The 24,133-nt window shown below is 59.7% G+C and overlaps 3 protein-coding genes across 4 annotated transcripts; 2 read left to right on the forward strand and 1 right to left on the reverse strand.

The window, feature by feature from the left end:
- Positions 1 to 147: 147 nt before the first annotated feature.
- Positions 148 to 2,423, forward strand: CNTF (ciliary neurotrophic factor). Its single transcript, XM_069804506.1, is given in 3 exon segments — positions 148 to 670; positions 1,008 to 1,313; positions 1,315 to 2,423. Coding segments are annotated over 3 exon segments (588 nt in total). The 5' UTR covers positions 148 to 556; the 3' UTR covers positions 1,483 to 2,423.
- Positions 2,424 to 6,972: 4,549 nt separating this feature from the next.
- On the forward strand, positions 6,973 to 17,544 carry DTX4 (deltex E3 ubiquitin ligase 4). Its single transcript, XM_069804505.1, has 9 exons — positions 6,973 to 7,378; positions 10,796 to 11,519; positions 12,400 to 12,461; positions 12,611 to 12,772; positions 12,909 to 12,970; positions 13,296 to 13,448; positions 14,145 to 14,306; positions 14,684 to 14,773; positions 15,162 to 17,544. The coding sequence occupies exons 1-9, from the start codon at positions 7,168 to 7,170 to the stop codon at positions 15,393 to 15,395; spliced, it is 1,860 nt and encodes a 619-aa protein (XP_069660606.1). The 5' UTR covers positions 6,973 to 7,167; the 3' UTR covers positions 15,396 to 17,544.
- An 80-nt stretch (positions 17,545 to 17,624) lies between these two features.
- On the reverse strand, positions 17,625 to 20,674 carry MPEG1 (macrophage expressed 1). 2 transcript variants are annotated; one of them, XM_069804504.1, is made up of 2 exons: positions 18,689 to 20,674; positions 17,625 to 17,915 (listed from the first exon to the last, which is right to left on the reverse strand). In XM_069804504.1, exons 1-2 carry the CDS (start codon positions 20,618 to 20,620, stop codon positions 17,625 to 17,627), a joined length of 2,223 nt encoding a protein of 740 aa, XP_069660605.1. In that variant the 5' UTR covers positions 20,621 to 20,674. The 2 variants fall into 2 exon arrangements, with proteins under 2 accessions (XP_069660605.1, XP_009916713.2); XM_009918411.2 differs by having other exon boundaries at positions 17,762 to 20,674.
- Between the last annotated feature and the right edge of the window lie 3,459 nt (positions 20,675 to 24,133).

Raw genomic sequence — 24,133 nt, forward strand, 5'->3', positions numbered from 1 at the left:
CCCCTGCAGCCTTCTGTCGGCATTTGGGTTGCAGCCCAGCCTGCAGCCAGTGCTGGATCTCCAGCCTGGGGGCTCCCCTCAATCCCTTGCTGGCAAACCTGCAGCGCTCTGCCCTGCTCAGGCCCCAGCGTGCTGCCCAGGCTGAGGTGTTGAGCAATGTCTGGGCTTTGCTTGCCTCTTCCCGGCAGTGGTTTCCCACACTCTGGCATGAGCCAGGGGGATTAGCATGCTGCTAATCTCACTGTGTGGCTGGGAGGGAGGAATGGGTCAGAGCTGGGGCTGGGTGCCTGTTGCTGCCAGGCAAGACCATTCTGGGCAAGGCGCTTGGATAGTGATGCACAGGGGAATTAGAGAAATAATCTGTTGCTGTTGATCCCAGAGGCGGGAATTTGCAGCGTCGTGCCAGGCCCCAGGCGTGGAAGAGGGGGAGAGCCAGGCCAGCGGACGTGTGAGCAGAGCTCCCGGCTGGAATGCACCAGCTCAGCAAGGGATTGTCCTCACTGGGCCAGGCAGGCGCTGTGCCGTGAGCCTGGTGCCTGTGACAGCTGCCCAGGCCATGGCGGCAGCAGACAGCTCCTCAGTCGCCCTCCGGCGCCGCGACCTGTGCAGCCGAGGCATCCGCCTGGCTGGGAAGATGCGCTCGGATGTCATCAACCTCCTGGACACCTACGTAAGTTTGCCCTGCTCCTTACGGCTGCCTGTGGGGCTGGGAGCACCGATGGGGTGGCCACCACTACTGGGTGGGGTCCAGGGGGCTCCTGGCAGCTGTGCTGGGGCACAAGGGATCTGGCCCATGGTAGAGATGGGAGATGAAATGCTGCCGGTATCTGGGCCTTGGTGTGCTGCTGGCTAATGCTTGGGCAAACCTCAAGCACCTGGCCTTGCACTGCCCCGAACGCCTCTTGGCCAGCGCTGAAGCTGAATCGGGGCCCCCTGGAGGCCATGCTGGTGGGGGTTCCCCTGTTTCTGCTGCCACTGCTGATCCCCAGCTGCTGTCACCATTGCAGGTGGAGCAGCAGGGCTTGGATGCCTCAGCCAGCATGGCGGTGGTGGAGGGGGTGCCGATGGCAGCAGTGGAGCACTGGGACGAGCAGACGGGGACCCAGCGGCTGCTGGAGAACCTGGCGGCGTACCGGGCCTTCCGGGCCCTGCTGGCCCAGATGCTGGAGGAGCAGCGGGAGCAGCTGGGTGAGGCTGATGCTGCCCTGGGCCGGGCACTGGCAGCCGTCCTGCTCCAGGTCTCAGCCTTTGCCTACCACCTTGAGGAGCTGCTGCGGCTGGAGAGCCGTGGGCCCCCCAGTGAGGAGGGAGCTGGCCCCCCCCCCCCCCTCCCACCTCGGCCTCTTCGAGAGGAAGCTGTGGGGCCTGGGGGTGCTGCGGGAGCTGGCCCAGTGGGCCGTCAGGTCTGCACGGGACTTGCGGCAGCTTACTAAGCCCAGCCTGGGCAGCAGCTTGGCCCCCAGCCCAGCTGAGAGCCCTTGAAGGCAGGCACAGGGTGGGGGGCTTGGCCCCTGCTGGGGCATAGCAGGGGGCTCCTTGCCCACCCCTGCAGAGGGCTGCTGACAGCAAAGGGGGTTGTTCATGGAGGGGGGCGGACAGGACAGACCATGTCATTAACCCCTGGGTCCCCCATGCTTTTGGTGGCACCACTCCCTGTGGGCCCCTTTCCCTGTGGGAAAACTGAGGCACGGGCCGCACTCCGCCCTGGAGGGAGCGGGGATCCCCAGGCAGGGCAAGCCTCAGGGGTGGCTCAGGCTCTGCCTGCTGAGGGGTTGGAATTATCCCCCAGGAAGCAGCTTTGCCGCTCACCCTGGGGCCCAGAGGCTGTGACCCTTAGCAAGCTGCAGTGGTGCTGGGCTTTTCTTTGAAATTAGGTTACTGCCTGGCTTGCCATGGCCAGGTGCCACCTCTGGCGGATAGAAGCTGTCTCAGGACTCTCGCGGAGGCAAGGCAGGAGCAAAGGGACAGAAAACTATGGCCTGGCAAAAGGAGTCTTGGGACCTGCCTCCCAGCTGCAAGATGCAAGGCTTTGCCGCCTTCACGTGGATGCTTTTCTCCCACCCGGCTTGTGTTTTCTGCGCATTGAATTTGTGCTCTAACTGCTTGAGGGCTTTTTCAGGACGGGGCGGGGGGGAGTGTGGGGGTGTGATCAGGATGGGATTTCTTAACCACTTGGACAAGGTAACGGAGAGGATCTTTTAACTGAAGGCTGTGATTCAGAAGACCCTCCATAAGGAGGTTTTTGCCTCCAGGGGTTATTTTGGGACTGGAAACGGCACGGAGGATTAAACAGCCCCAACCACATCGCTCACTGTGTGAAGGGGAATGCCACAAGGTTTCACAGCTCCCCGGGCTGTGGTTTTCTTGCTGAGTGGATGTGATGGCTGATGGCTGCCAAGTGAATAAAAGGGCTGAGAGATCTACCGGGATGATGTGACTTCTTGGGGGAGGTGGGACAGTGGGGGTCAACCTCACTGGAGAGCCTGGGCTATCCCGTTCTTACCCCAGGGAAGGGTCAGTCCCAGTGGCGTGGGAGGTTTGGGGGGGGATGGGACCTGCTGGGAGGCCATGGGGAAGACGAAGGAACTGGGGTTGGAGATGGAGGTGGCGGGAGGATGAGGAGGAGGTGGGGGGGTGTCGCTGAGGTTGTGCCCTGTCCTGGTGTGGCCCTGCCTTCCTCCCTGACCTGTGAGAGGGAAAGCAACACTTGGGGGCACGGGATGGGGAGGAGGCTGGGGATGTGCCCGGCTGGCCCTGCACAAAGCAGCTTTGTCCTGGTGGGTGGTGGTGGCACCGGGCACAGCGCCTGGCCCAGCACCAGCAGCATCTGCACAGGCATGTGGGGGTCTGGGTGCTACGGGAGGACAAAGGGCTGCACAGAGGCAGGGTCCCCTGCGCCCATCCTGCCCACCCACCCGGGCACATTGGGGCAAGCGGGTCCGCAGGGGCTGGAGCTGCCCCACAGGGATGAGGCGAGGGTGGCTTGGTGGTGCCCGTTTTTTTTTTTTTTTTTGTGAGTGACGCCCAGGAGGAAGAATGTGCACCTTTTTCATCACCATTTACTGCCTGACCTCAGCTTTGCAGCTCAGACTGGATTATTTGCAATGTTTCTGCTTCCCTCCACTTCAGAATAACAATTTCTGGCCTTTATTTTTTTCAGGATTAGTCAAAGTGAGTCCCTTTCCCAGCAAGTACTTTTCTCTCCCAGTCTTGTCTGCTTTGTGCACTCTGAGCCATCTTGGTTTTCTCCCCTTGCGCCCTCATGCTCAGCAGTGGCCAGGTGCTCGCATCCTGGCCCATCTGCTGCCACTCACCTTCCCGAAGGTGGGTACATACATCTCAGACACCGCACGTCCGTCTCTGAACCTCACAACACAAGCAGGCGGGAACAGACCCCTTTTCTCCCACCACAGTAGCCTAGATGTGAGGTGACCTTCACATCCCTGGGGAGCCGGCCACAGCCCTGGCATGGGTCCGTGCAACTCGATCCTTCCAGATTAGCTGTTGGTGGTGCTGCAAGTTGAGCTCGGCCAGCAGCAATTGCACTTGGGAGTTGAAGCAGCAATGGGGATTGAAGGTGGACAATGATGTTGCTCCAGGGGCTTCCTTGGGCTGTGCCCAGCAGCGTGAATTGCCACTTTTGCAACCTTCCTTTTTCCTTCCTTGCTACCTTGCCAGCAGTGCTGGGTGCATCTGTGTTTGCAAAGCACCCGTGATGCTTTGAAATGGCCACTGTAACGAGAAACAATGTAAAAAAGCAAACCCTAATCCAAACCTCCATGGTCTGGCTGAGCAAGAGGTTCCAGGTCTCCAGCTTTCCCTGCCAGCAAGCCCCCACCGTGCAGTAGAGAGGTGGTGACGTCTGAGCCTGCTGGGTTTTAATGCTATTTTTCAGCTGCAACCCCAAAGGGAATCACTAGTAAACTGATTTGGCAAGGACAGGGGCATCCAACAGCCAAGCTCTCTTGCTGCTAGGAGGCCCTTTGGACTTGCATTGCCGTAGGCTGAAGTTAAGTTCATGGGGGTGACTGAAGCTGTTGATTCTGGAGACAGAAATGAAGAGCTTGAGTGGAGTGATACAAGATATTTTTTCTGAACACAATGGTCTTGCTATTTCTTTACCCAATTATTTGCTGACTGATAGTAGATAAGAGTTCTGTACGCTGCACAATGTATAAGACACCAAAGAAAAAACTGCTTTCAGATGGCCTTCCAGTGTCTGGAGAACTGCGTCGTTAATGTAGACATAGATAATAGAGGCACTAACGAGCATTCTTTAGGATAAGATGTATCAAAACATGTAGAAGATCACACCACTCGGAATCAGCCGAGAAGGGTCAGACAGTGGACAAGTGAGGAAGACTACGGAAGACCACCAGAGACCTGGAATATGCCTGCGTGAGGGACATTTGCATATGATAATGGGTTAATTAATAGGCAAAACTTTTATCAGAAATCTAATTAATATGTATATAGAACCTGTATATAAACTATGCAATTAAACTGATCAGGCACACACAATAGGAGGAGAAATCCCCTGTGTGCCCAGCACTGCAATAAAGGATACCTGCTTAATAGTCTTCTGACTACTGAGTCCTGATTTTGGCTTTTCATGGCATCAGGAGGACAGTCGTGCCCACATGGCTAATGCCGCTGAGGACCCTGAATGGCCTCCTGCAAACTAAAAACCCACCAAAAGCTGTCCGAGATTGTGCTTTGGGGAGAGAAAAAGGATTTGCAGTGCTGGTCGTAATGGGGAAGGGGGAGGTGAGCTGCGCTCCCAAGTTTTAGCGGGGAAGGAGCCACCAAAACCAACCCATGGGTGTGTTTAATTTCAAAAAAATAAATGTTTGGGCTTAACGCATGGTTGGGTTGGGCACACTTTGTGGGGTTGGAAAGGTTTTAAGCTGACCAAGGCTGCTCCCTGACCTCAGGCATGTCTGTATGGGGGTGCTGGCGTCAGCGCTGGGTGCTGGGAGAGAATAAATTCACCCCTTGCCCACCATGCACCAGAGGCAGGTGGGGATCATCTGTGCCAGTCCCAGCGGCTCACCTATCCCCTTGCACCATCCCGCACCAGCATTGCAGCACTGGCTCCTGACTTTTTGATCCTGAGCCAGGGTTGGGGGGGAATGTTCACCAATGCTTTCCTTTTTAATAGCAGGAAAACCTTTTCCTCCTGCCTGAGTCAACGGAAAAGATTTCCCCGGGCTTCCCTGTCATGGCCTTGGCTGCACTCATCTGCCCCAAAGGAGCAGGTGAAAACCCAGAGGAGCAGCTCTCTGCTGCCACGCTGCCTTCCTGGGCAGGGCCAGGAGCCCTCCCTTCTTGCAGGAAAACGCACTTCGAGCATGGCCCTGTGTGTCTCCAAGGGTAAGCTGGAAGAAGGGGAGATTTGCTTGAACTTCTGCAGTTCACCTGCTCCTCTCACCATGGCACTCGCCAGCTGGCATCACTGCAGCTAGTCCCCACCTGTTTCACCCCCCCCCCTTTCTTTTTCCTCTCTTCTTTTTTTCCTCTATTCAGATCTTGCCTAATGGTTTCTCACTGCGGATGCTCAGCAGGCTGGGCAGTGCCTGGGAAACTGATTTGTCCGGAGAGGAGCTGCAATGGCTGCCGGGAGCTTGGCAACATCCTGCAGCAGCACCAGGGGTCCCGTGTCCTGGGGATGAGTCGCCTTCCGAGCTGGCATGGACCATGGGCCAGGGGATTTGCTGGTGCTGGGAAACCCGTGCGTGTGGGACACGAATGCGATTTGTATAGTTCTCCCCAAACCACGCAATGATGGGTATTTTGTTTAATATCAAAGAAAAATCAATGTACTGTGTTTGTCGCCAACATCCTGTAGTTCAGGGCTGCCCTGGGATGCTGCTCGTGAGGCTCAGTGGAAGAACAAGCTCAGGATGAACTTTTTTTTGGGCTGCGAGGAAGGGCCAGCACCAGCTGCTCCGGTCCCAGGGAGTCACCATAAAGCAGAGGGGCCCCTGTTGCACTGCCAGCAGGAGCACATGGGTTTTGGTTGTACTGGTTTCAGTTTGCACAGCAAAGCCACTGGGCCACCAAGGCATGCATAAGTCGGAGGAGCATCCTGAAGGATTTGCAGCCTCATGCCGGTCTGAAGCTGTATGAAATCTCCCCAGAAAGCACTTCTCAGGGAAACTAAACTGTGGCAGGCAGCTGGGGGAACTGGGGTACGGGAGCTGGGGTTATAGCCCAGGTGCCCCTCGAGGCACGTGGCAATTTTGGGCTCTGAACCCGTTTTTGTGTGTCACAGGCCATGGCCAGGGGCAGCTCACCAGGCCGCTCCCCGCAGGCACTGCAGCCCGGGAAAGGGGATGGTCGAACCTCTCGGACCACGTTTCTGCGGGGTCTGGCCCTGACGCCCTGCCTTGGGTCAGGCATGCGACCCCCCCAGCACCCTGATTCCCATTGCTGGTGGGCTTGGGGCCAGGGTGGCGCACAGGGATGGGCGCACACCAGGATGTCCCTGCAGTGCCTGGGCTGCAGTCTCGGTTAGGGGCGTGGGGAGCACTGGTGGTCCTTGGGTGCAGGGTGGCGGTACAGGGACACTGGTGTCTCAGGGCTCCAGGGTACGGGGGCGGGGGGCACTGGGGGGGGTCCTGGGGTGCAGAGGGCATTAGAAGGGGTCTCAAGGGTGTAGGGTGGAGGTACAGGGACACTGGGGTGTCAGGGGTGCAGGGCGGGGGTGCGGGGGGCACCGGGGGTCCTGGGGTGGGGTACGGGGTCCGCGGGGTGCGCAGGACCGAGCCGCTCCTCCCCCCCCCCCCCCCCCCGCCGGCAATGGTTTCTCCCGGCCGCGCTCCCTCCCGCCCGGCCCCCCGGGGAGGCTCGGTGTCGCCGGGCCGGGGCCGGGCGCGGTGACGTCAGGGGCGAGGCGGCCCCGCCCCTCCGCGCTCGCGAGGCGGGCGGGGCGGGGCGGAGCCGTCTCCCGCCTCCCGCCGCCGCGTCCGCCGCGGCGCTGAGGGGCGGCCTCGCCTCCGCGCCCGCTCGGCGGCCAGCCCCGGGTCGGGGGCGGGCAGAGCCCTGCGCCGCGCCGAGCATGCGAGTGCCGGCGGGGCGGGCTGCAGCGGCCGCGGGGCGTCTGCGGCGGCCAGCCGGAGCCGGGGGAGGCGGCGGGCCGGGGCCGGCCGCGGCGGCGGAGCAGCCATGCTGCTGGCCTCGGCCGTGGTGGTGTGGGAATGGCTGAACGAGCACGGGCGGTGGCGGCCCTACAGCCCGGTCGTCAGCCACCACATTGAGGCGGTGGCCCGCGCCGGGCCGCGGGCGGGCGGCAGCGTGGTGCTGGGCCAGGCCGACAGCCGCCTGGCGCCCTACATCATCGACCTGCAGTCCATGCACCAGTTCCGCCAGGACACCGGTGAGTCAGCCCGGGGGGGAGCCGCCGGCCGGCCAACCCCCCCCCTCCCCCCCCGCCCCGGCGGTGTCGTGCCCTGCCCGGCCCGGCCGGGCCCTGCGCCGGGCTCCCCGGGCTGCGATTGCGTCGCTCGGCGCCGCGTAGCGCTGCCCGCTCCCCCGCTGCCCGAGGCTCCCCGGCCTGGCACTGCACAGTGCCCTCTGCTCCGGGTCGCCTCGCACCGCGCTGCGCCTTCCAGCGCCGCCCAGCCCTGCCTGGTCTCGCACCGCTTGCGCGCTGCCGTGGGGCGCTGCGTGGTCCCGGTCCCGGTCCCTTGCTGCACCGCGCTGCAGGGGGTTTGCTGCCGGGCCCCGTGCTGCCCTGCCCGGTCGGGTGCTTTCCTGCCTGACGCGACTGATCTGGATTTGCTGTGTTTCCAGGTCCCTTATTGCGTTGCACCGGTTGGTGTAGAGTTGCACCGTGCAGCGCTTTGCTGCCAGGTCCGGTATTGCACAGCGCTGTCTGACCTGGAATTGCATTGCACGGTGTTGCACAATGCTGTGCTGCCGGGTCCCATGCTGCATTGCACTGCCTGATCTGGAGCTGGGTTGTATGTACCGTGCTGCCTTCCCCAGGCCCATATTGCGTTGTGCTGCCTTGCCCCGTGTTACGTCCTGTCACCCGCCCTGCCGTCGTGTTGCTGGCTGTACTGTACTGTGCTGTGCTGCTGGGCGCTGTGCTGCGTTATACTGCCTGATTCTGGATTGCATTGCCTGGTCCCATACTGCATCTAGATTTGCCTTGCACCGCCCTGCTTTGCCTGCCCTGGAATTGCACAGCTCTGCTCCTTGGTGCACGGTCCCATGCTGCTGCCCAGCCCTGCCCACTGCTGCCCAAGCTGAAGCTTCCCTGGGTTGCCTGCTGCCAGCTTGTGTTACGCCATCCCACTTGGTCCCCAGGTGCTTGCCATGTCCCATGCTGGCTGGCCCTGCTCGCACGTTCCTGGTCCCTTATGGGGTTGGGCTGCCTGGCCTCCTCCCTGCTGCACCTCCTGGGCCCTGTTGCATGCTATGGCATTTTCATCCCCTGGCCTGCAGTCCCTTCGTTGTGTGGAGCCCGTCCCCTGCAGACCCTTCCCAGGGCCCTGCCTCACCATGCCCAGCTCCCTGTGTGCTACCTCTGAGTCACCATCAACTCCAAAGGCCCTGTGCTGTACGGTGCTTGGGGGCCAAATCCCTGCTCTGCGTCACAGCAGCCCATAGGGTTGCCCCGGGTTGGGTCACAGGCAGGTGGGGGCATGCTCAGGGAAGGCACAGGCAGGTGGGGAGGTCCCCAGGGTGGTGGCTTGGACAGGTAAAGGGGGTATTCAGGGGTCAGAGGGCAACAAGCAGGCATGGAGGTCACCGGGGTGGTGGTGGTGTGGAGGGATTCCCAAGGTGGTGGGGCACATATGGCCCTGAGGGTTTCTGGAATGTGGGGGACAGTCACCTGTGGGGGAGAGGTTGGCACAGGGGATTTGTGCCCCCCCAACCACCCCCCTGATGGCCATGGGAAGGGGACCAGCTAATGTCCCTTGTCCCTGGGACAGGGGGTGCTGGGTGCAGTGGGGTGCTGGACACCCTCCTTTGTCCTCCTTCCCCCAGCAGCCCTGGGGGCTGGCAGGGACCCTCCCCTGCCCGGGGGTGTGGGGACAAGGGACCTCTGCAGCCGGGCTGGGGGCCAGCCTCGGAGGCCTATTGTCGACTGGGGAGGAGACCTGAAAGGGGGATTGTTCTGTCTCTCCCTGGGTTGCTGGGGATGTTGGTATTTTGGGTCATTAAACAGCTCTGATTTGGGGGGGTCATGACCCTGGCAGGCCCTGAATAGCTATTGTCCCTTTTCTTCCCTTGCTGAATGGGAGGCCGTCTGGCCATTCTGGGCTGGGGGGATGCATGGCATTCCCACACCGCCGCCCGGGGACCGCCAGATGCCGCATGCAACCGATGCTGCTCTCCGCGCCTCACACCGGATTAGGATAAATCACTGCTCCACTCTCCTCTGGCCCTGCTTTGTGCCGCCAGTGCCGGTGGCTTTTCTCCCCTGGGTAACCCTTCACAGGACTGGGACGGGTGGCCTGGCTTGCCTGGGGTGCAGCTGCACCCCATTCTCCATAGCAGGGTGCTTGATGTGCACCCGTCATTAGTGCTAATAAATAGCTTTTCCTTTTTAGCCCACTTTTTCGTGGGAAGTGGTCCTGTGTGGGGACTGACAGTGGCGGCTGCTCCCAGCGGAGAGCTGGGGGTGAAAAAGGACTGAAATTCTTGCAGGCTTTGCAAGACACTTGGTGAAAAGCCGAAGAAGCAGGCTTATTATTTCTTCTCTTTGAGCTTTCTAGTTCCTACTGCTGGCAGTGGGGCTGAGCCATGGGGTTTTGCAGAAGAGCATGGAGGCAGCAGTGCTTGTGAGCTCATCCCACCTATTAACCAGCTCTGGGTGCTAGTAGCATGCTCAGGATGGGACCCCAAGGCTGAGCCCGGCCACGTTCAGTGTGCCCTGCTGTGCTGTGAAACATCCCAAAGAGGAAGGCTTTCTCTTCATTGTAGGAGTCTCCAAAATTTGTGTCTATGCTTTTAATGCATCCTAGTCAACTGGGAGCGGTAGAAAAGGAAACACCTAGCAAAAATAAGGATGCAACCCACAAAGCCTTCGTGCTTTGCGCTCGCATCCCTCTCTTAATGCTCACTGATGGGGGAGCAGGAGATGGGCACGGGGCCCTGCTCAAACTCCTTTGCTCAGTCTCATGGGGATTTTCGCTGTGCCACAGGCTGGGTTCTTGTCGCGGGCTGGTTTGGCAGCTGCAGACAGTGGGATTGGTGTGAGCCCTGCTCCCCCACACATGTGGGTGCCTGCACATGTCACCACTGCGGGGGTCAGTGCTGCCCCTTAAATCTTTTATTCCACCATCCCAGAGCTGAGAGGGAGACAGGGCCGTGGCAGGCACTACAGAAGTCCGGTGCCTACATGCCTGGTTTCATCAGGCTCCCATGGGAGGTCCCTGGGAGCAGGTTGGAGTGGCCAAGCTTGTGGTTCTGTGTTTCCCCATCAGGGCTGAGCGGCTGCACACTGGCGCTGGGAGGGTGGCCACCTCCGTAGACTGATGGGGGTGAAATTTGCCCTTCCCTCACCCCAGTCACGCTGGGGTTGCGCCCCAGTGCTATGCATGTACAGCCCAGGGGCTGCCTGGCCCTTGGGGTGTGCCAGCAGCAGGGCAGCTTGCAGGCAGCAGCCTGTGGAAACCAAGGCACACCAGTCCCCTGGCAGGGCAGGGACAACAGCTGAGCTGGAAAGCCATCCTGTCCCTGTGCCGAACAGCACCGGTGGGGCAGGTTGGGGTGGTTTCGCTCCCTGCCTGCAGGTGGGTGCTGGCGCCAGGGTCTGACGGCATCTCTTGCCTTCCCTCAGGCACTATCCGCCCTGTCCGGCGCAGCTACTACGACCCGTCGTCGGCGCCGGGCAAGGGAGTTGTGTGGGAATGGGAGAACGACAGCGGGTCGTGGACGCCCTATGACATGGACGTGGGCATCACCATCCAGCGCGCCTATGAGAAGCAGCACCCCTGGGTGGACCTGAGTGCCATTGGCTTCTGCTACATCATCGACTTTGCCACCATGGGCCAGATCAACCGGCAGACCCAGCGCAAGCGCCGCGTCCGCCGCCGCCTTGACATGGTCTACCCATTGGTCTCGGGCACCCTGCCCAAGTCACAGTCCTGGCCAGCCAGCCCTGGGGCAGCGGCGGCCCCCCCGGTCCCCGCCTGCGCCTGTCCCCAGTGCCTCCTGGTCATGAGCGTCAAAGCCACCGTGTCAGGCACGGGCCCTGGCACCGCCACCCTGCAGCCCCGCAAAGCCCCCCCTGTGCCACCCGCTGTCCCCAAAGCCCCAGCGCCGGCCTCAGGGGCCAAGATGCCTGACGGTATGGCCACGGTGCGTGGCTCACTGAAGCCACTGGCAGCCCAAGGGGGCCGGCGGCAGGCAGCCAGCACACCCACCTTGAGCTCAGCCAGCTCCGCCGCCAGCCCCCCTGGCACGGGCAGTGGCAAGGCATCCCATCCTGGCCTCGGCACCCTGAACCGCAGCCACCTCCAGCGCCTGGCCATTGCCCAGTCCCGGGTGCTCATTGCCTCTGGGTGAGTCCCGCCGCGTGTGAGTGAGAGGGTAGTTTGGGGGACAGCAGGGGCAGCGTGATTTTTTTTCGCCTCCCCAGGGCACAGAGGGGCTGCAGGCCGGTGGGGCTCTTCGCTGCAGGGGTGCTATCACCCCTGAGCCTGGCGGGAGATGGACCTCGGTGGTCCCCAACCTCCTGCAGGTGGAGGGCTCTGCTGGGCCCCTCGCCTTCCCCAAGGGTGCCTGGGGACTGGAGCAGGGATGGGGTGGCTCCTGCATCTCAATGAGGAGGCTGAGGCTGCTCTTTCTCTTGGTGGCAGGGGATGGGTGGGGGACTGCAAAAGGGCCAAAGAAAAGCCATTCAAGACCCATGAGAAGGGGTCCCTCCAGACCCCCACCCTCCAAAGACACTTTTTTTTCGAGGGGGTGGGCATTCAATGAGCCTGTTTCTCCCCTTTGTCTGGCTCTGCCATCAGCCTTCTGTCACAGCCTGGCCCCTTTCCTCTCGTGCTCCATCCTCCCCCTTCCCTCCACTCCTGACCCGCCTGGGAAACTTTCCCATGGAAGAGAGCCCCAAGGGGAGGCGGGGGGGAATAGAGCTGCGGCAGCGCCGTGGCCGTAGGAGAAAAGAGGGGAAAAAAAAAACCACCAAAAAAAACAACAGACTGGCCTGGGGAGCGGTGACAAAAAGGGGCCATGAATGGAGACGCAGGCGGGGTTTCTAAAGAGTGAGAGAAAAGGCAGCAGTGGGGCAGGGGGGAGCACATCACCCTGTTGGGGGATTCTCTATTTCCAGCCAGGGCCCGTGCAGTTGCTCAGGCAACTATTGTCTGGCCCCTGGGGGCTGCAGGGACTTGGGTGCCTGCCGTTAGGCCTGATGTGGTCTCTGCTGGCTCCTCACAGGGTCCCCACTGTCCCCGTGAAGAACCTCACCGGCTCCAGCCCTGTCAACCCAGCACTGGCAGGTGAGGATGGGGCTGCAGTGGAGCAGCCGGTGCCCGCAGGTGCTGGCCTCCCCAGGGGGGAGTCAGCCCCAGTGGGTGTTTTTTGCGGAAATATCTGGGGTTTGGGGTGACGCTGGTTCCTCAGTGCCATTTCAAACCCCCTCGCCCAGGGATCACAGGGATCCTAATGAGTGCAGCCGGGCTGCCCGTCTGCCTGACACGGCCCCCCAAGCTGGTGCTGCACCCCCCGCCTGTCAGCAAAAGTGAGATCCAGTCCATTCCCGGCATCTCCCACACCTGCCGCAAGACCACCAAGAAACAGGCCAAGAAGGGTGAGAGGCACTTTGCCACTTGGCCCCTGTTCCTGTCTCCACTTCCCTACCTGGTTCCCCTGCCCCTCCCACTGCCCCCAGCACTGGTTTTCCCTCATGCTGCCCTCCGGCCCCTCTGACTGTTGCTCCCCCGCAGGTAAAACCCCGGAGGAGGTACTGAAAAAATACCTGCAGAAGGTGCGGCATCCGCCGGATGAGGTGCGAGCGGCGGGGGTCATGCTGGGGTGTCCCTGGGGTGCTTTGCTCTGGGAGGAGCGACTGGGGACGCAGGCGATGCCCCCATGCTGCGCAGGGGTCTCCCACTGCCCCTCATGGCTCTGCCCTGTCCCTGTCCCCCTCCAAAGAGGGGCTGTGTGCTACATGCACGTGTTGGTCAGCCCCTGTGGTGGCCCAGGGTGACGGCATGGCACCAGAGGTGGGTGCTGGTCCCTGGGTAAGAGCAGGGCAGCTCATCAGCCCCACATCCTCAGCAAAGCTCCGGCTGCATCCATCCACCTGATCCCTCTCCTCTCCTTCCGTGCAGGACTGCACCATCTGCATGGAGCGCCTCTCTGCACCCTCTGGCTACAAGGGACCCCAGCCAGCTGTCAAGCCCGACCTGGTGGGGAAGCTGGTGAAATGTGGCCACGTCTTCCACCTCCACTGCCTGGTCGCCATGTACAACAACGGCAACAAGGTGCAAGGCTGCAGCCCCAGGCAATGCCCAAACCCCCAGCTTGGTGACCTGTGCTGAGCTCCACCAGCCCTCAGCGGGATGGTGCTCGAGTCCTGCTGCCCCAGAGGGCTCTGACCTCCCTGCCCTGATGGAGAGTTTAATTTTTATCAGCAGCCAGCATTTTGGGAGCACTAAATCAGAAACCAGGGTTGTGTGGGTATTTTTTCCACCACTGTGCCCTGTTTTATGTCCTTGCTTTCTTTCCCAGAATTAGTGGCAGTGAACTTTGATCCCTCCATGTTTGAGCAGAGCTACCTGGCCCGGGCAGTGCTTTTCCAGCCATAGGTGGGCTTTCCTGAGGTCCCTGCAAATGGCCCTTGTGCTTGACATTCCCAGGAAAATGCGTTTCACATTGCTTGGGTTTTTTTAATATTTACTATCTTTCCCTCTTTGAAAAACAAAACAAAACAGAGGTGGGGAAAGTAGCGAGGACTGTAAAACTGATGAGGAAGAGAAATGCAGACCTCCAGTTTTTGGTTAAAGTTGGGTTGCAGTAGCAAATTCTCCCAGCCCTACCCCCTGCTTCCTGAGTGTTTTTGAAATGACTATTTTCATGATTAAAACAGTGTTCACTGCCACTCAGGGATGAAATGCCCGGGCTGGCTCAGTGCTGGGGGATACTGGTTTCATTATGTTCCCCTCTTTTCCTTCCTTCAGGATGGGAGTCTGCAGTGTCCCACCTGCAAAACCATCTATGGGGTGAAGACAGGGACACAGCCCCCAGGGAAGATGGAGTATCACATCATCCCTCACGCGCTGCCTGGCCACTCTGACTGCAAAACCATCCGCATCATCTACAACATCCCCCCGGGGGTGCAGGTGCGGCCCGGCCCTATGACCAGGGGGGTACATGGGTGGTCCCCTGTGGGGGCTAGTCACCCTTGTCACTGCTGCATCACCCCCATGTCAGGCTACAGCTCATGCCTTGACTTGGCACTCTGGGTTCAACTATGTCTCGGGAGCTGCGTGTCCGTAAGAATGTTGTGGAAAATCTTGGGTACATCTGCATGAAAGTGTTGGCCCCATCTGCTTGGTGGCAGGGGGGTGATGGTGGTGTTTAGGGCCACTGTGCTGGAGCATGGCTGCCCAGCAGCAGGCAGCTCTGCATCCACTGAGGTTGGGGGATTACCTTGTGCCCAGAGCATGCTTCTGAGCTCCAAAAGGGTTTTGTTCCTCTCCCACTCCACGCACTGCAGGGACCGGAGCATCCAAACCCTGGGAAGAGCTTCACTGCCCGCGGCTTCCCCCGGCACTGCTACCTGCCGGACAGCGAGAAGGGCAGAAAGGTGAGGGGCTCACTTGGGCGGCTTGAGTTCGCCAAGGCATGCTCAAGGGCATATCAAGGGGGGAGAGGGAGCGAGCAGCTATTTGGAGCATGGGGAAAAGCAGGCCTTATGCAGGCAAATCTGGGTGGAGGTTTTCCCTGTAGCCCATCCAGCATGCTCTGCAGGAACCCAGCGATGTTCCCATGCACTGGGGGAGCTCTGCAGCCTGGTCCTGCTGTTTTGGTTGGGGTAGGATCCCATGCTGGCATCCCAAGCTCCCTAGAGGGCTTGGCTGTGGGTTGCCCACATTGCCGGGGTGTACCAGGACGATCAGATATGCCCTGAGCAGAAGTGGGTGCTTCCACCCCTGCGTTTGCCTTGCTGCCTGCCCCATCTCTCCCCTCCATAGGTACTGAAGTTGCTGCTGGTAGCCTGGGACCGGCGCTTGATCTTCGCCATCGGGACCTCCAGCACCACAGGTGAGTCAGACACGGTAATTTGGAACGAGATCCACCACAAGACGGAGTTCGGCTCCAACCTCACCGGCCACGGCTACCCTGACATCAACTACCTGGACAATGTCCTGGCTGAGCTTGCGGCCCAGGGCATCACGGAGGAGAGCCTGGCGCAGGAGAAGGACTGAGACTGCGGCAGGGAGGCAAGGGAAGGGGTGCCTGTGCTGCCCCCCGCCAAGGATAAAGCTGCTGGAGAAACCCGCCTGGGGGCTTTGCAGGGGGCACGGGGAGCCCTGTGCTCCCAGTGGCACCCGCCCAGTGGGAGCATCCCCAGGCTGGCCGGGAATGTGGGAGAAGGTCTTTTGGCTGTCCCCGTCACTCCCGCGGGGAGGGAGCCACGGGGCTTCACCCTGGCTTGGCCGTTCCTTCCAGCCGGTGTCCTATCCCTGCTGCCGCCGTGCGGAGAGCTTGTGGCGTGCCAGGCTGCCCTCCCTCCTCATCCATCAGACGGTCCCAGCCTGGCCTGATGCCCCTGACACCCACCTGGAGCTGGGACCCGGCCTGGGGTGGGAGTAGAGGCCATGGGAGTCCCCCTCGCTCCACCTCGTCCCTCAGCCATCTATTTGTTTGTCCTGTCCGGTACCTCCCCACTGGTCTCCTGTGTTCACGGAGGTTGGAGGGGCCCTGGTCTGCCTCTGCCGGCTTCCCAGCCCCGTGCCCCCTTCTCCTCTTGGCTGTGTCTGAGCTGTGCCCTGCAGGGTCCCCTTGCCTGGGCTGCCCCGCCTCCCAGTGGCAAGGAGGGGCCCGTGGGTGGTAGGAAGTGGGTGTGGAGGCCTGGCCTGTTCCCCACCCCCTCTGTAGTGGGTTCCTTGAACTGTTCGTATGGGGGTGTCCCCGCGTTGAATTTTTATATACCTCGTGTTTTGGGGTTTTGTCCTGTATATGTACATACAGGTGGTGGCATTTTGGAAGGTGGCCTGGGGGCTGGGAGAATGCGATGCTGCGGCTGGCCTGGGGGGCTGAGCCTGGTGGTACTGGGTGGGGGGGGGGCAGGATGGGGGGCAGCACTGCAGGCGCTGCTCCCCTACTGCGGGGACACCCTGCCCTGAAGGGCATTAGTGCCCCACGGTAGTGCTGTCACCTGTGGGTCCCGAGGCAGGTGTGGGTGGGAACTGCTCCCCTTCCTGCTGGGTCCCAGCACCATCCCCACAGTCCTTGGGGAGGTCTTTGGGGGCGGGGGGGGGGGGAGACAGCTGGCTGGCAGTGGGTTGGCATGGCAGTTTTGGGCTGGGGCCAGGGGGGGTTGGCATGAGAGGGGAGTGTGGGTGGTGGTGGGGGAGTTGCATGGCATCTTGGGGTCCCCACCAGCCCCCAGGGGACTTCATAGGGCCTCCCAGAACCAGCTGTGACAAGGTGCTGGAGAGATCCCCACAGCTTTTTGGGCTGCCCTGGGGGCACTCTCCCCATTGATGGGGGCTGTTTGCGGCTCATGCCCCTGTCCCGCAATACCCCCAGGGTTGGAGAGTGGAGAGGGGGGCAGCACCCACCACTGCCCAGGCTTCCCCCAGCCCTGCACTGTTGCTCCTTGGGGGTTTGGGGCCTCCTAGCCCGTTTTGTTGCATTCCCCTCCTGGTTTTCCTGGGGGGGGGGGGGGGGGGGGTGTCACCTCACCCTTTGTCCCAGGGGACAGTGGTGTGGGAGGGGGACCCGTCCTGCTGTGCATCGTTCTGCTGTCGTTGCTGTTTTTCCTCTCCCTGGCCTGGTGGATGCATTGCCCCCAGCCAGTCACCCCGCAGCGGGGAGGTGGGGGGGGGGGGGTGTCAATAAAGCAGATGGCAGGGGATGCTCGCTGTCCCTGCACGGCCTGGCCTCTCTGTTGTCTTCTGTCCGTCGTCTGTGTGACCAGGCAAGTGAGGGTGCACTGTGGGGAGGGCCAGGCATCCCTCATCCCCCTGATGCCCCTTTGCAGCAGTCTGTCCCCAGCTATCCTTAGCATGGGATGTTATTTTCTACCTCAAGGGAGAAAACCTCTTTCCCCAGGAAAACCCCTTTTTTTTGGGTGGCTCTGCAGCCACGGGAGCTGCAGCAGTGTGATTTCTCCTCCACCGGAGCCGTGGGCTTCCCCCACTGCAGAAAAGCCCTGGCTGGAGCTATGCAAAACCCTCCTGTAATTTGGGGGAGGAAAGGGGAGGGGGTCCCCCACCCTCCCTGGGTGCCGGCCTGACGGCTCTTAATGTGACACTCTTTTCACAACGTGAGGTGTTTTTTTTTCTTTTTTAATGCTGTGTTGCCTACGCAATTAGTTGCTGGCTGAAATAAAACTGATCCGTGCCTCTGCATGCGTGTGTATATCTATCTGGATAGATATACCTGGAGGCAGGGGTTGCCCTCTAGCTGCAGTGAGCAGAAATTGGTGGCTAACCCCATGCACGTCTCCACGGGGCTCCTCGACTCCCTTTTTTCCCGCGAGGTGAAGCATTGCTAATGCCGTCTGTGCTGGCCCTGCGTGCCTGCAGTAGCTGGGGGTCTCTCTGGGCTTGGAGGGCTGGGGGTCTTTTCCCAGGAGTCAGGCACCAGCATGCATCCTTACCCAATGTTTTTAGAAGTAGCAAGTCCCTGCCGTGGAGGCCTTGAGTCCTGCTGGTGTTCTTGTGTGTCAGGGGAGAGTAGAGGGGTTGCACAGCTTCCCCTGGCTTTCTAGGGCCAACCTGGAGGGGGAAGAAGATGGCTCTGCTCAGGGTTTCCTTCTCCTTGGGCAGCCCGGTGTTCCCAGTGGCTTGTTGAAGGGCCCTGCCTCCCCTTTTTTGGTTTTGGAGCGGGGGGGGACGGCTGGGGCATGGCTTGCAGTGGAGGGGAAGCTCGCTTATCTCTGAAGGGGCAGAGCCCCAGGACTGGTTGGAGCGGGGAGATGCAGCCGTTTGAGGTGCAGGGGCTGGCAGAGGGATATGGTGGTGGGTCGTGATGATGAGTTAACCCTGGGAGTTGGCCTTTGAGGTCAGCTGGGGAGGGATGTCTGAAGGGCCACGGAGCCCCCAGGTGCTCGAGGCTGGAGCTTGGGGATCTGGTGGAGGGCGAGAGCATGTGTCATCCTATGGAGAGGTGAGCCTGGGGCCTCCGTGGGGACAGGGACCTTGGCTCCAGGGGGTGAGGGGCAGGGGGTGCTGCGCAGCTTTGTCCCTGGAAAGGGGGGTGGGCAGGGGGCTTTGCCTGGGTTTGGGGTACAAGACCTCACCTGGCAACTGGGGAGGGGGGATGCTTATGCCATCAGCCCCTCCGGCCCTTGCTGGTACCCATTGCCCACGCTCAGCACAGTGCTGTCCTCGGAGCTTGCAGTGGCCAGGCTGTCCCCCATCGCATGGTACCCCCTCACTTTGTACCTCCGGCGGCTGTAGCAGACCGTCGCCAGGATGGTGGCCAGCCCTGCCAGGACTGCTGCAGTGACACCAGCCGCCTCGCCCCCCGTCAGCCTCCGGCCCCTCACCATCTCCGCCGCATGCTGGATCTCTTCTGGCCGGGCCAGCCGCCACGCTTGGCTCTGCCCATCCTTGACCCAGGTGCTGTCCCCATTACCGCTGCTCACCAGCACAGTGTCAATGGCTGGCAGGTTGGTGGGAGGTCGGGTGAAGGGTGGCAGGCGGGCGGGTGGCAGCGAGCCCCCTGTGAAGATGCCAGCCTGGACGCAGTACTCCACCTGGCAGCTATCGCTGATGAGCGCCAAGTGCTGGCTGAAGCCTGGGGGGCAGCTCTTGGCATGGGGGTCCTCGGTGGTGCCCTGGTGCTGCCCTGCCAAGGGGTTCCCTGCCTGGCAGCTGAAGAAGCCCCCAAAGGGCACTGCATACTGGCCACCCCCCTCATAATCCTGGCTCACGCACACCCTGAGCTCGTCGAAGAGCTTCAGTGGGAAGTACCCCGAGGGGCAGGACTGGGCACCGGTGATGGAGTTGGTACTGTGGGCACTGAACAGCCCCCCAAAGAGGTATCCTGAGTTTGGGGCCACCGGCCTGCTCATGGCGCACCAGTAGGCGCTGAATTGCACCCGGGAGAGCCAGAAGACATCCCGGCACTTGCGGTGGCAGAAGATGCCCATGATGCACTTGTCATGGCATTCCAGATGGCTGTGGCCTTCCTCCCGCTCCTGCATGCCCAGCAGTACCGGAGTGTAGGTGGTGGGGCAGGAGAAAGCCCCAGTGAGGGGGTTCTTCTGCTCCAATGCCCGGCACAGGGTGCTGGTGTCAGGGCCAGCCAGTCCAGCACACTCCTGGAAGACTCCCCCAAAGGTGAAGTTGGTCATGACACCCTCACAGGAGCCATCATCAGCATTGGCATAGAAGTTGAAGTTGGGCGAGGTGGCATCAGTGCAGCCTGGGTAGGTGTTGAAGGTGTAGTAGCGGTGGATAGCCATCTCCACTCGCCTGGCCAACTTCTTCACTGTGGGCGTGGGCAGCTCTGGCAGGGTGCTGGGGTTAATGAAGAAGTACAGGGGCAGCCCTGAGCGGTCGAGAGCCACCAGCTGGTTTCTGATCCCCTCCTGCCAGGTCTTGAGGGTGATGCCTGGGTAAAAGGGGGTCCCACCGATGCTCTCTACCCTGGAGTTGGTGCGGTTCTCCAGATACTGCTTGGTGAAGCCAGAGGTGACGTCCAGGGACTCCTCATTTTTCACACTGATGATGCTGTGGAAGGCCACACCGGCAGAGGCAGTGACAGCACTCCGTGTGGCCCAGCTGTCCTTCAGGAAGGTTGCCTTGATCTGATCCTCCTGCACCAAGCTGGCTCCGGCATCCACAGAGGTGATTGTGTGGGTGCCATAGTTAAGCACCAGGACCTCGGCCAGAAAATCAGCCATCCGCGTCTGGTTGTTCTCCAGGTGGCTGGCGATGGTCAGCAGCTGCTTCTTGAAGCCCTTGTCCAGGACTGCCTCTGGGTCTATCTTGGCAGTGTAAACCAGGTTCCTGACTTGCACTCGTGTGGTGACAGCATGGTCCTTCACTTGGTGGGTCTTGGTCCGGTGGAAGTCGTAGGAGAACTTGCCGTTGATGGAGGAGAAGAGGGACAGCTCCAGGTTGATGGAGGCAGAGGTGATGCTTTGGTAATCTTTCCAGGACTCGATGATCTCGGAGTTGATGTCCAGGTTGCTCTGCTTGCGAGGGATGGTGAAGATCTCATCTGGGATGATATAAGATCCGTCTTCTGTGGTCTTGCACAGCGAGTAGCCCAGGTTGATGACTCTGCCCATATCCAAATTCCTGAGGTTATCCCAGCCCCCCCCTGGCAGGACTTCCAGACTTGGGAGCTTCAGGGCCGCCTTGCACTCTGGAAACCCAGCAGAGGAGGACAGCTCCTGGGACTGCTCAGCCCCTCTCACCCAAGCCACCGACACGCAGACGAGCAGGACCCCCCACAGCACCCAGCCCATGGCTGAACCGGTGCAGCACCCTCACCAGACGTCTGAGCAGTGAGGCGGGAGCTGGGGAAATGAGCTGGCTGGGGGTGCAGCTGCTGGGTGCTTCTTCCTTTGGGGGGGGTTGAATTAACAAAAGGGAAAGGAGAAGTGAGAACTTGACAATGTGAGAAATGACTGAGTGGAGCTGAGACAAGTGGGTGGGGAGCAGACAGTTGCCTGGAGCCCATTGCCTCCCTGTTGTGAAAGGTCCCTCTCCCCATGAAAGCTGCATTGCTGAGGATGGGGCAGGGAGAAATATCACCTTCAGCTCTTCACTGTGCCCAGGGAATTTCACTATGTGAATCTGTCTTGGTCAGTGCTTGGGTGACTCCTCTAGATGAATCCCCCCGTGTGACCCTAGCTTGTTTGTGCCATGCAAGGGACTTGTCCCTGGCCCCATGGCCTTGGGGTCCCACTCACATGATGGGGTGAGATCTGGTCCTGGTCACTTGGACTTTGCTGCTGACTGCAAGGCTTTCCTTTGTGGCAGAGGCAAGGAGAGGAAGCGGGGAGGTGGTGCAGTGTGGTTTCAGTGTCAGGGGGAGTGCAATGCTTGTCTCCCTTCTCTCTTGGGGAATATGCTGCCCGAGACCCTGGGGCAGGCACTGGTGGGTTTGGAGGTGTCCTGATTTTGGCTGGGATAGAGTTAATTTTCTTTCTAGTAGCTGGTATAGTGTTATGTTTTGGATTTAGTATGAGAAGAATGTTGATAACACACTGATGTTTTTTGAACTTCTCATGCCCATCCACCAAGAAGGCTGGAGAGGCACAAGAAGTTGGGAGGGGACACAGCCAGGACAGCTGACCTAAACTGGCCAAAGGGATATTCCATTCCATGTGACATCATGCCTAGTATATAACCTGGGGGGCATTGGCCTGGGGGGGGCATCGCTGCTTGGGAACTAACTGGGCATCTGTGGGCGAGTGGTGAGCAATTGCATTGTGCATCACTTGTTTTGTACATTCCAATTCCTTTAATATTATTATTGTCATTTTATTACTGTATTATTATCATTCTTATTTTCTTCCTTTCTGTCCTATTAAACTGTTCTTAACTCAGCCCATGAGTTTTACTTTTTTTTTTCCTGATTCTCTCCCCCATCCCCCTGGGTGGGGGAGGAAGTGAGTGAGCAGCTATGTGGTGCTTAGTTGCTGTCTGGGGTTAAACTATGACAGGAGAGTCCCCCCATGGGATCCAGTCCATGACACAGGTGTGTCCCCCATACCAACACGTATCTACATTAGGGCCCTCTGCAGCCTCCTCTATCCCATCCCTGTCCTTCCCCCAGGGTCTGCAATAAGCCCAGCTGGGAAAAGCATCTCCTGCTCAGGACTGCTGAGCTGCAGGAAGCTGGTCCCAGTGGTACTGAGCTGGCTCTGCCCAGGGATGCTGGCATGTGGCTGGGCCCTGGTTTCAGTGGCACAGGGCAGCTGCTGTGTGTTTTGGGGAACAAACAGTTAAAGCAGGTTCTGCTGTGAATGCTGTGAAAGCTGTGACAGGCTCACTTCCCCTATTTTTGCTGGTTAGTTCCTCTTCCCAGGACGGTTCTGGCACAAACAAGGCAGAAGTGAGAGCTGTGATGGAGCAGTGGGACCATAGATGCATGTGTGCTTTTGCCAGAATAATGCCGGGCAGGGATGACAGGAACACCATGGAGGATGGCCTTGCTGGCCCCCGTGTGGGGCTTGGTTCCCAGAGTATCTGGAAAACCCTGGTGCAGGGAAGTCCTTGCTGGAGGCTCCCACACCAATCTGGAGCCATCTGTATTTCAGAGCAGGCTGTGAGGTTGCCTCACCTAAAATCTAGCCATGGGTTTCACCGCCACCCAACTTCAAAGCCTAAACAGTGGCCCTTGGCAGAGAGCTGTGGCCAGTGATGGCTGTGGCCCCTGGGATCAGAGGAGGGAGAGAAGCCCCATGGGGCAGACAGGAGCTGCCTTGTCTCTCCACCATGCAGGAGCAGCTCCCAAACGGAAACCAGGGCTTCTATGTGCTGTGTCTGCTGCTGTGAACCATCATGTCCCATGGTGACTAAGATGTGGCAGAGCAAGGCAAAACCCGTCCGCCACTCCCAGCTGGGGGATTAAAAAAATAAATTTCTTTCCTGACCGCCGCGGGGAAGGAGCAAATGCTGAAGCGGGAGAGCAAGCCAGGCTCACCAGTTGGTGGGCACTGGGAGGGGAGGCAGAGCCCTGGGCAGGGCTGCTGTGGCTATCCAGAGGGTGAGGAAGGGGAAGCAAGGGAGGATGGCCACCAGTGGAGCTGCAGGTGCTGCAGCGGGAGGGAGAAACATGGTTTGGTCCTCCCCCCGAAAACAGCAGAGCGATTAAATGCTTGGGGCCAGAGTGAGGGGTGGGACATGCTGCTCACTGCAAGCCACAGCACTGATGTAACCCAAATTGGCAGAGGACTGGGGTGGATGGAGGCAATGGAAGACCTTTTTGGTGCCATTTCTGGGCTGCTGGGTGCCAGATCTGACTTCTGGCCCCATTGCTGGGTCTGGCGGGGACCCTTGGCCACCTGGGTCCCAGCCCTGAGGACACGGTGCCCGGGCATGCCAGGCTCGTGCATCATCATCATCATGCCAGGGCTTCCTGTGGGCTGGGATTCCCTGCAGTGGTGTGTCGTGTAGCCTTGTCCTGCCACTCATTCCCGGCACTGGGAAGCTGAGAATAAATTAGGCTGGGAAGGCAGCGCAGTTCAGTGCTCTGGCTGGAAAAAGCGGGTGGCCCTAGAAAAATGCCCAAGGGCTGCTAATAAACATACTGGTTTGCAGCAAAGTTCCTGGTGGGAGGAATTTGAGATTGTTATTCAGTGAACGGAAAACCCACAGATTGTAACCACTGAGCAATATGAGCCCAAGTGCTTGCGGGGATCACCCAAGACTGATGTTAAACTGGAAAAGCATGAGGTATCCTACAGCCATCAGGGCTTGTGTCAGCTGGTGGCTGATTGCTGGCTTGGATTGCTGCTCAGCACCAAAGCACAGAAACTGCTTAGGACTGATGAAAAACTGTGTATATATTATGTCAATAAGTACATAGACAGAGAGAGAGAGTCTATATACACACACCCACACATACAGATATTTAAGCTTTTCTTAGCTGTGCAGAAACCTGAAAGGGGAGGGGATGCTTTTACAAGCAACAGCCCTTTTGTCCTCATTGATGTTTTATTTTTAGGCAAAGCTTGGAGAATCTTGTCACAATGAGAAGTGGAGAAATGTGAGTTCAAAAGCTATCAAAATAAACCACGTGTGGTGTTTCAGTTTTGTTCCCTTTTTCGGCTGCAACTATTAGCAGTTGGTAGAGGAGGCAGCCCGATTTGTGGATTTCCATGGAGAAAGCAGGACTGAGCAATTCTGTGAGCTCTGTGCCTGGCACATGTGCTGGTAAATGAAGGAGACAAAGTGGAAGCTCGGGCCATGCAGATGCAGGTATGACTTCAGTGGTTGTAAGCATGGTCCTGGCTGCTTGTTGTAATTAA

Source organism: Haliaeetus albicilla, chromosome 16, assembly GCF_947461875.1.
Source record: "Haliaeetus albicilla chromosome 16, bHalAlb1.1, whole genome shotgun sequence".
NCBI lineage: Eukaryota > Metazoa > Chordata > Aves > Accipitriformes > Accipitridae > Haliaeetus > Haliaeetus albicilla.

Bases quoted from the DNA above. Each gene is read 5' to 3' on its own strand.
- DTX4 (XM_069804505.1), top strand. From the start codon at position 7,168: ATGCTGCTGGCCTCGGCCGTGGTGGTGTGGGAATGGCTGAACGAGCAC. The intron at 12,462-12,610 runs GTGAGGATGGGG...CCCCTCGCCCAG, and splicing joins TGTCAACCCAGCACTGGCAG to GGATCACAGGGATCCTAATG. The intron at 14,307-14,683 runs GTGCGGCCCGGC...CACGCACTGCAG, and splicing joins ACATCCCCCCGGGGGTGCAG to GGACCGGAGCATCCAAACCC.
- MPEG1 (XM_069804504.1), bottom strand. From the start codon at position 20,620: ATGGGCTGGGTGCTGTGGGGGGTCCTGCTCGTCTGCGTGTCGGTGGCT. The intron at 17,916-18,688 runs GTGAGGGGCCGG...TTCCCCCTCCAG, and splicing joins TCCAGCATGCGGCGGAGATG to GTTGGCCCTAGAAAGCCAGG.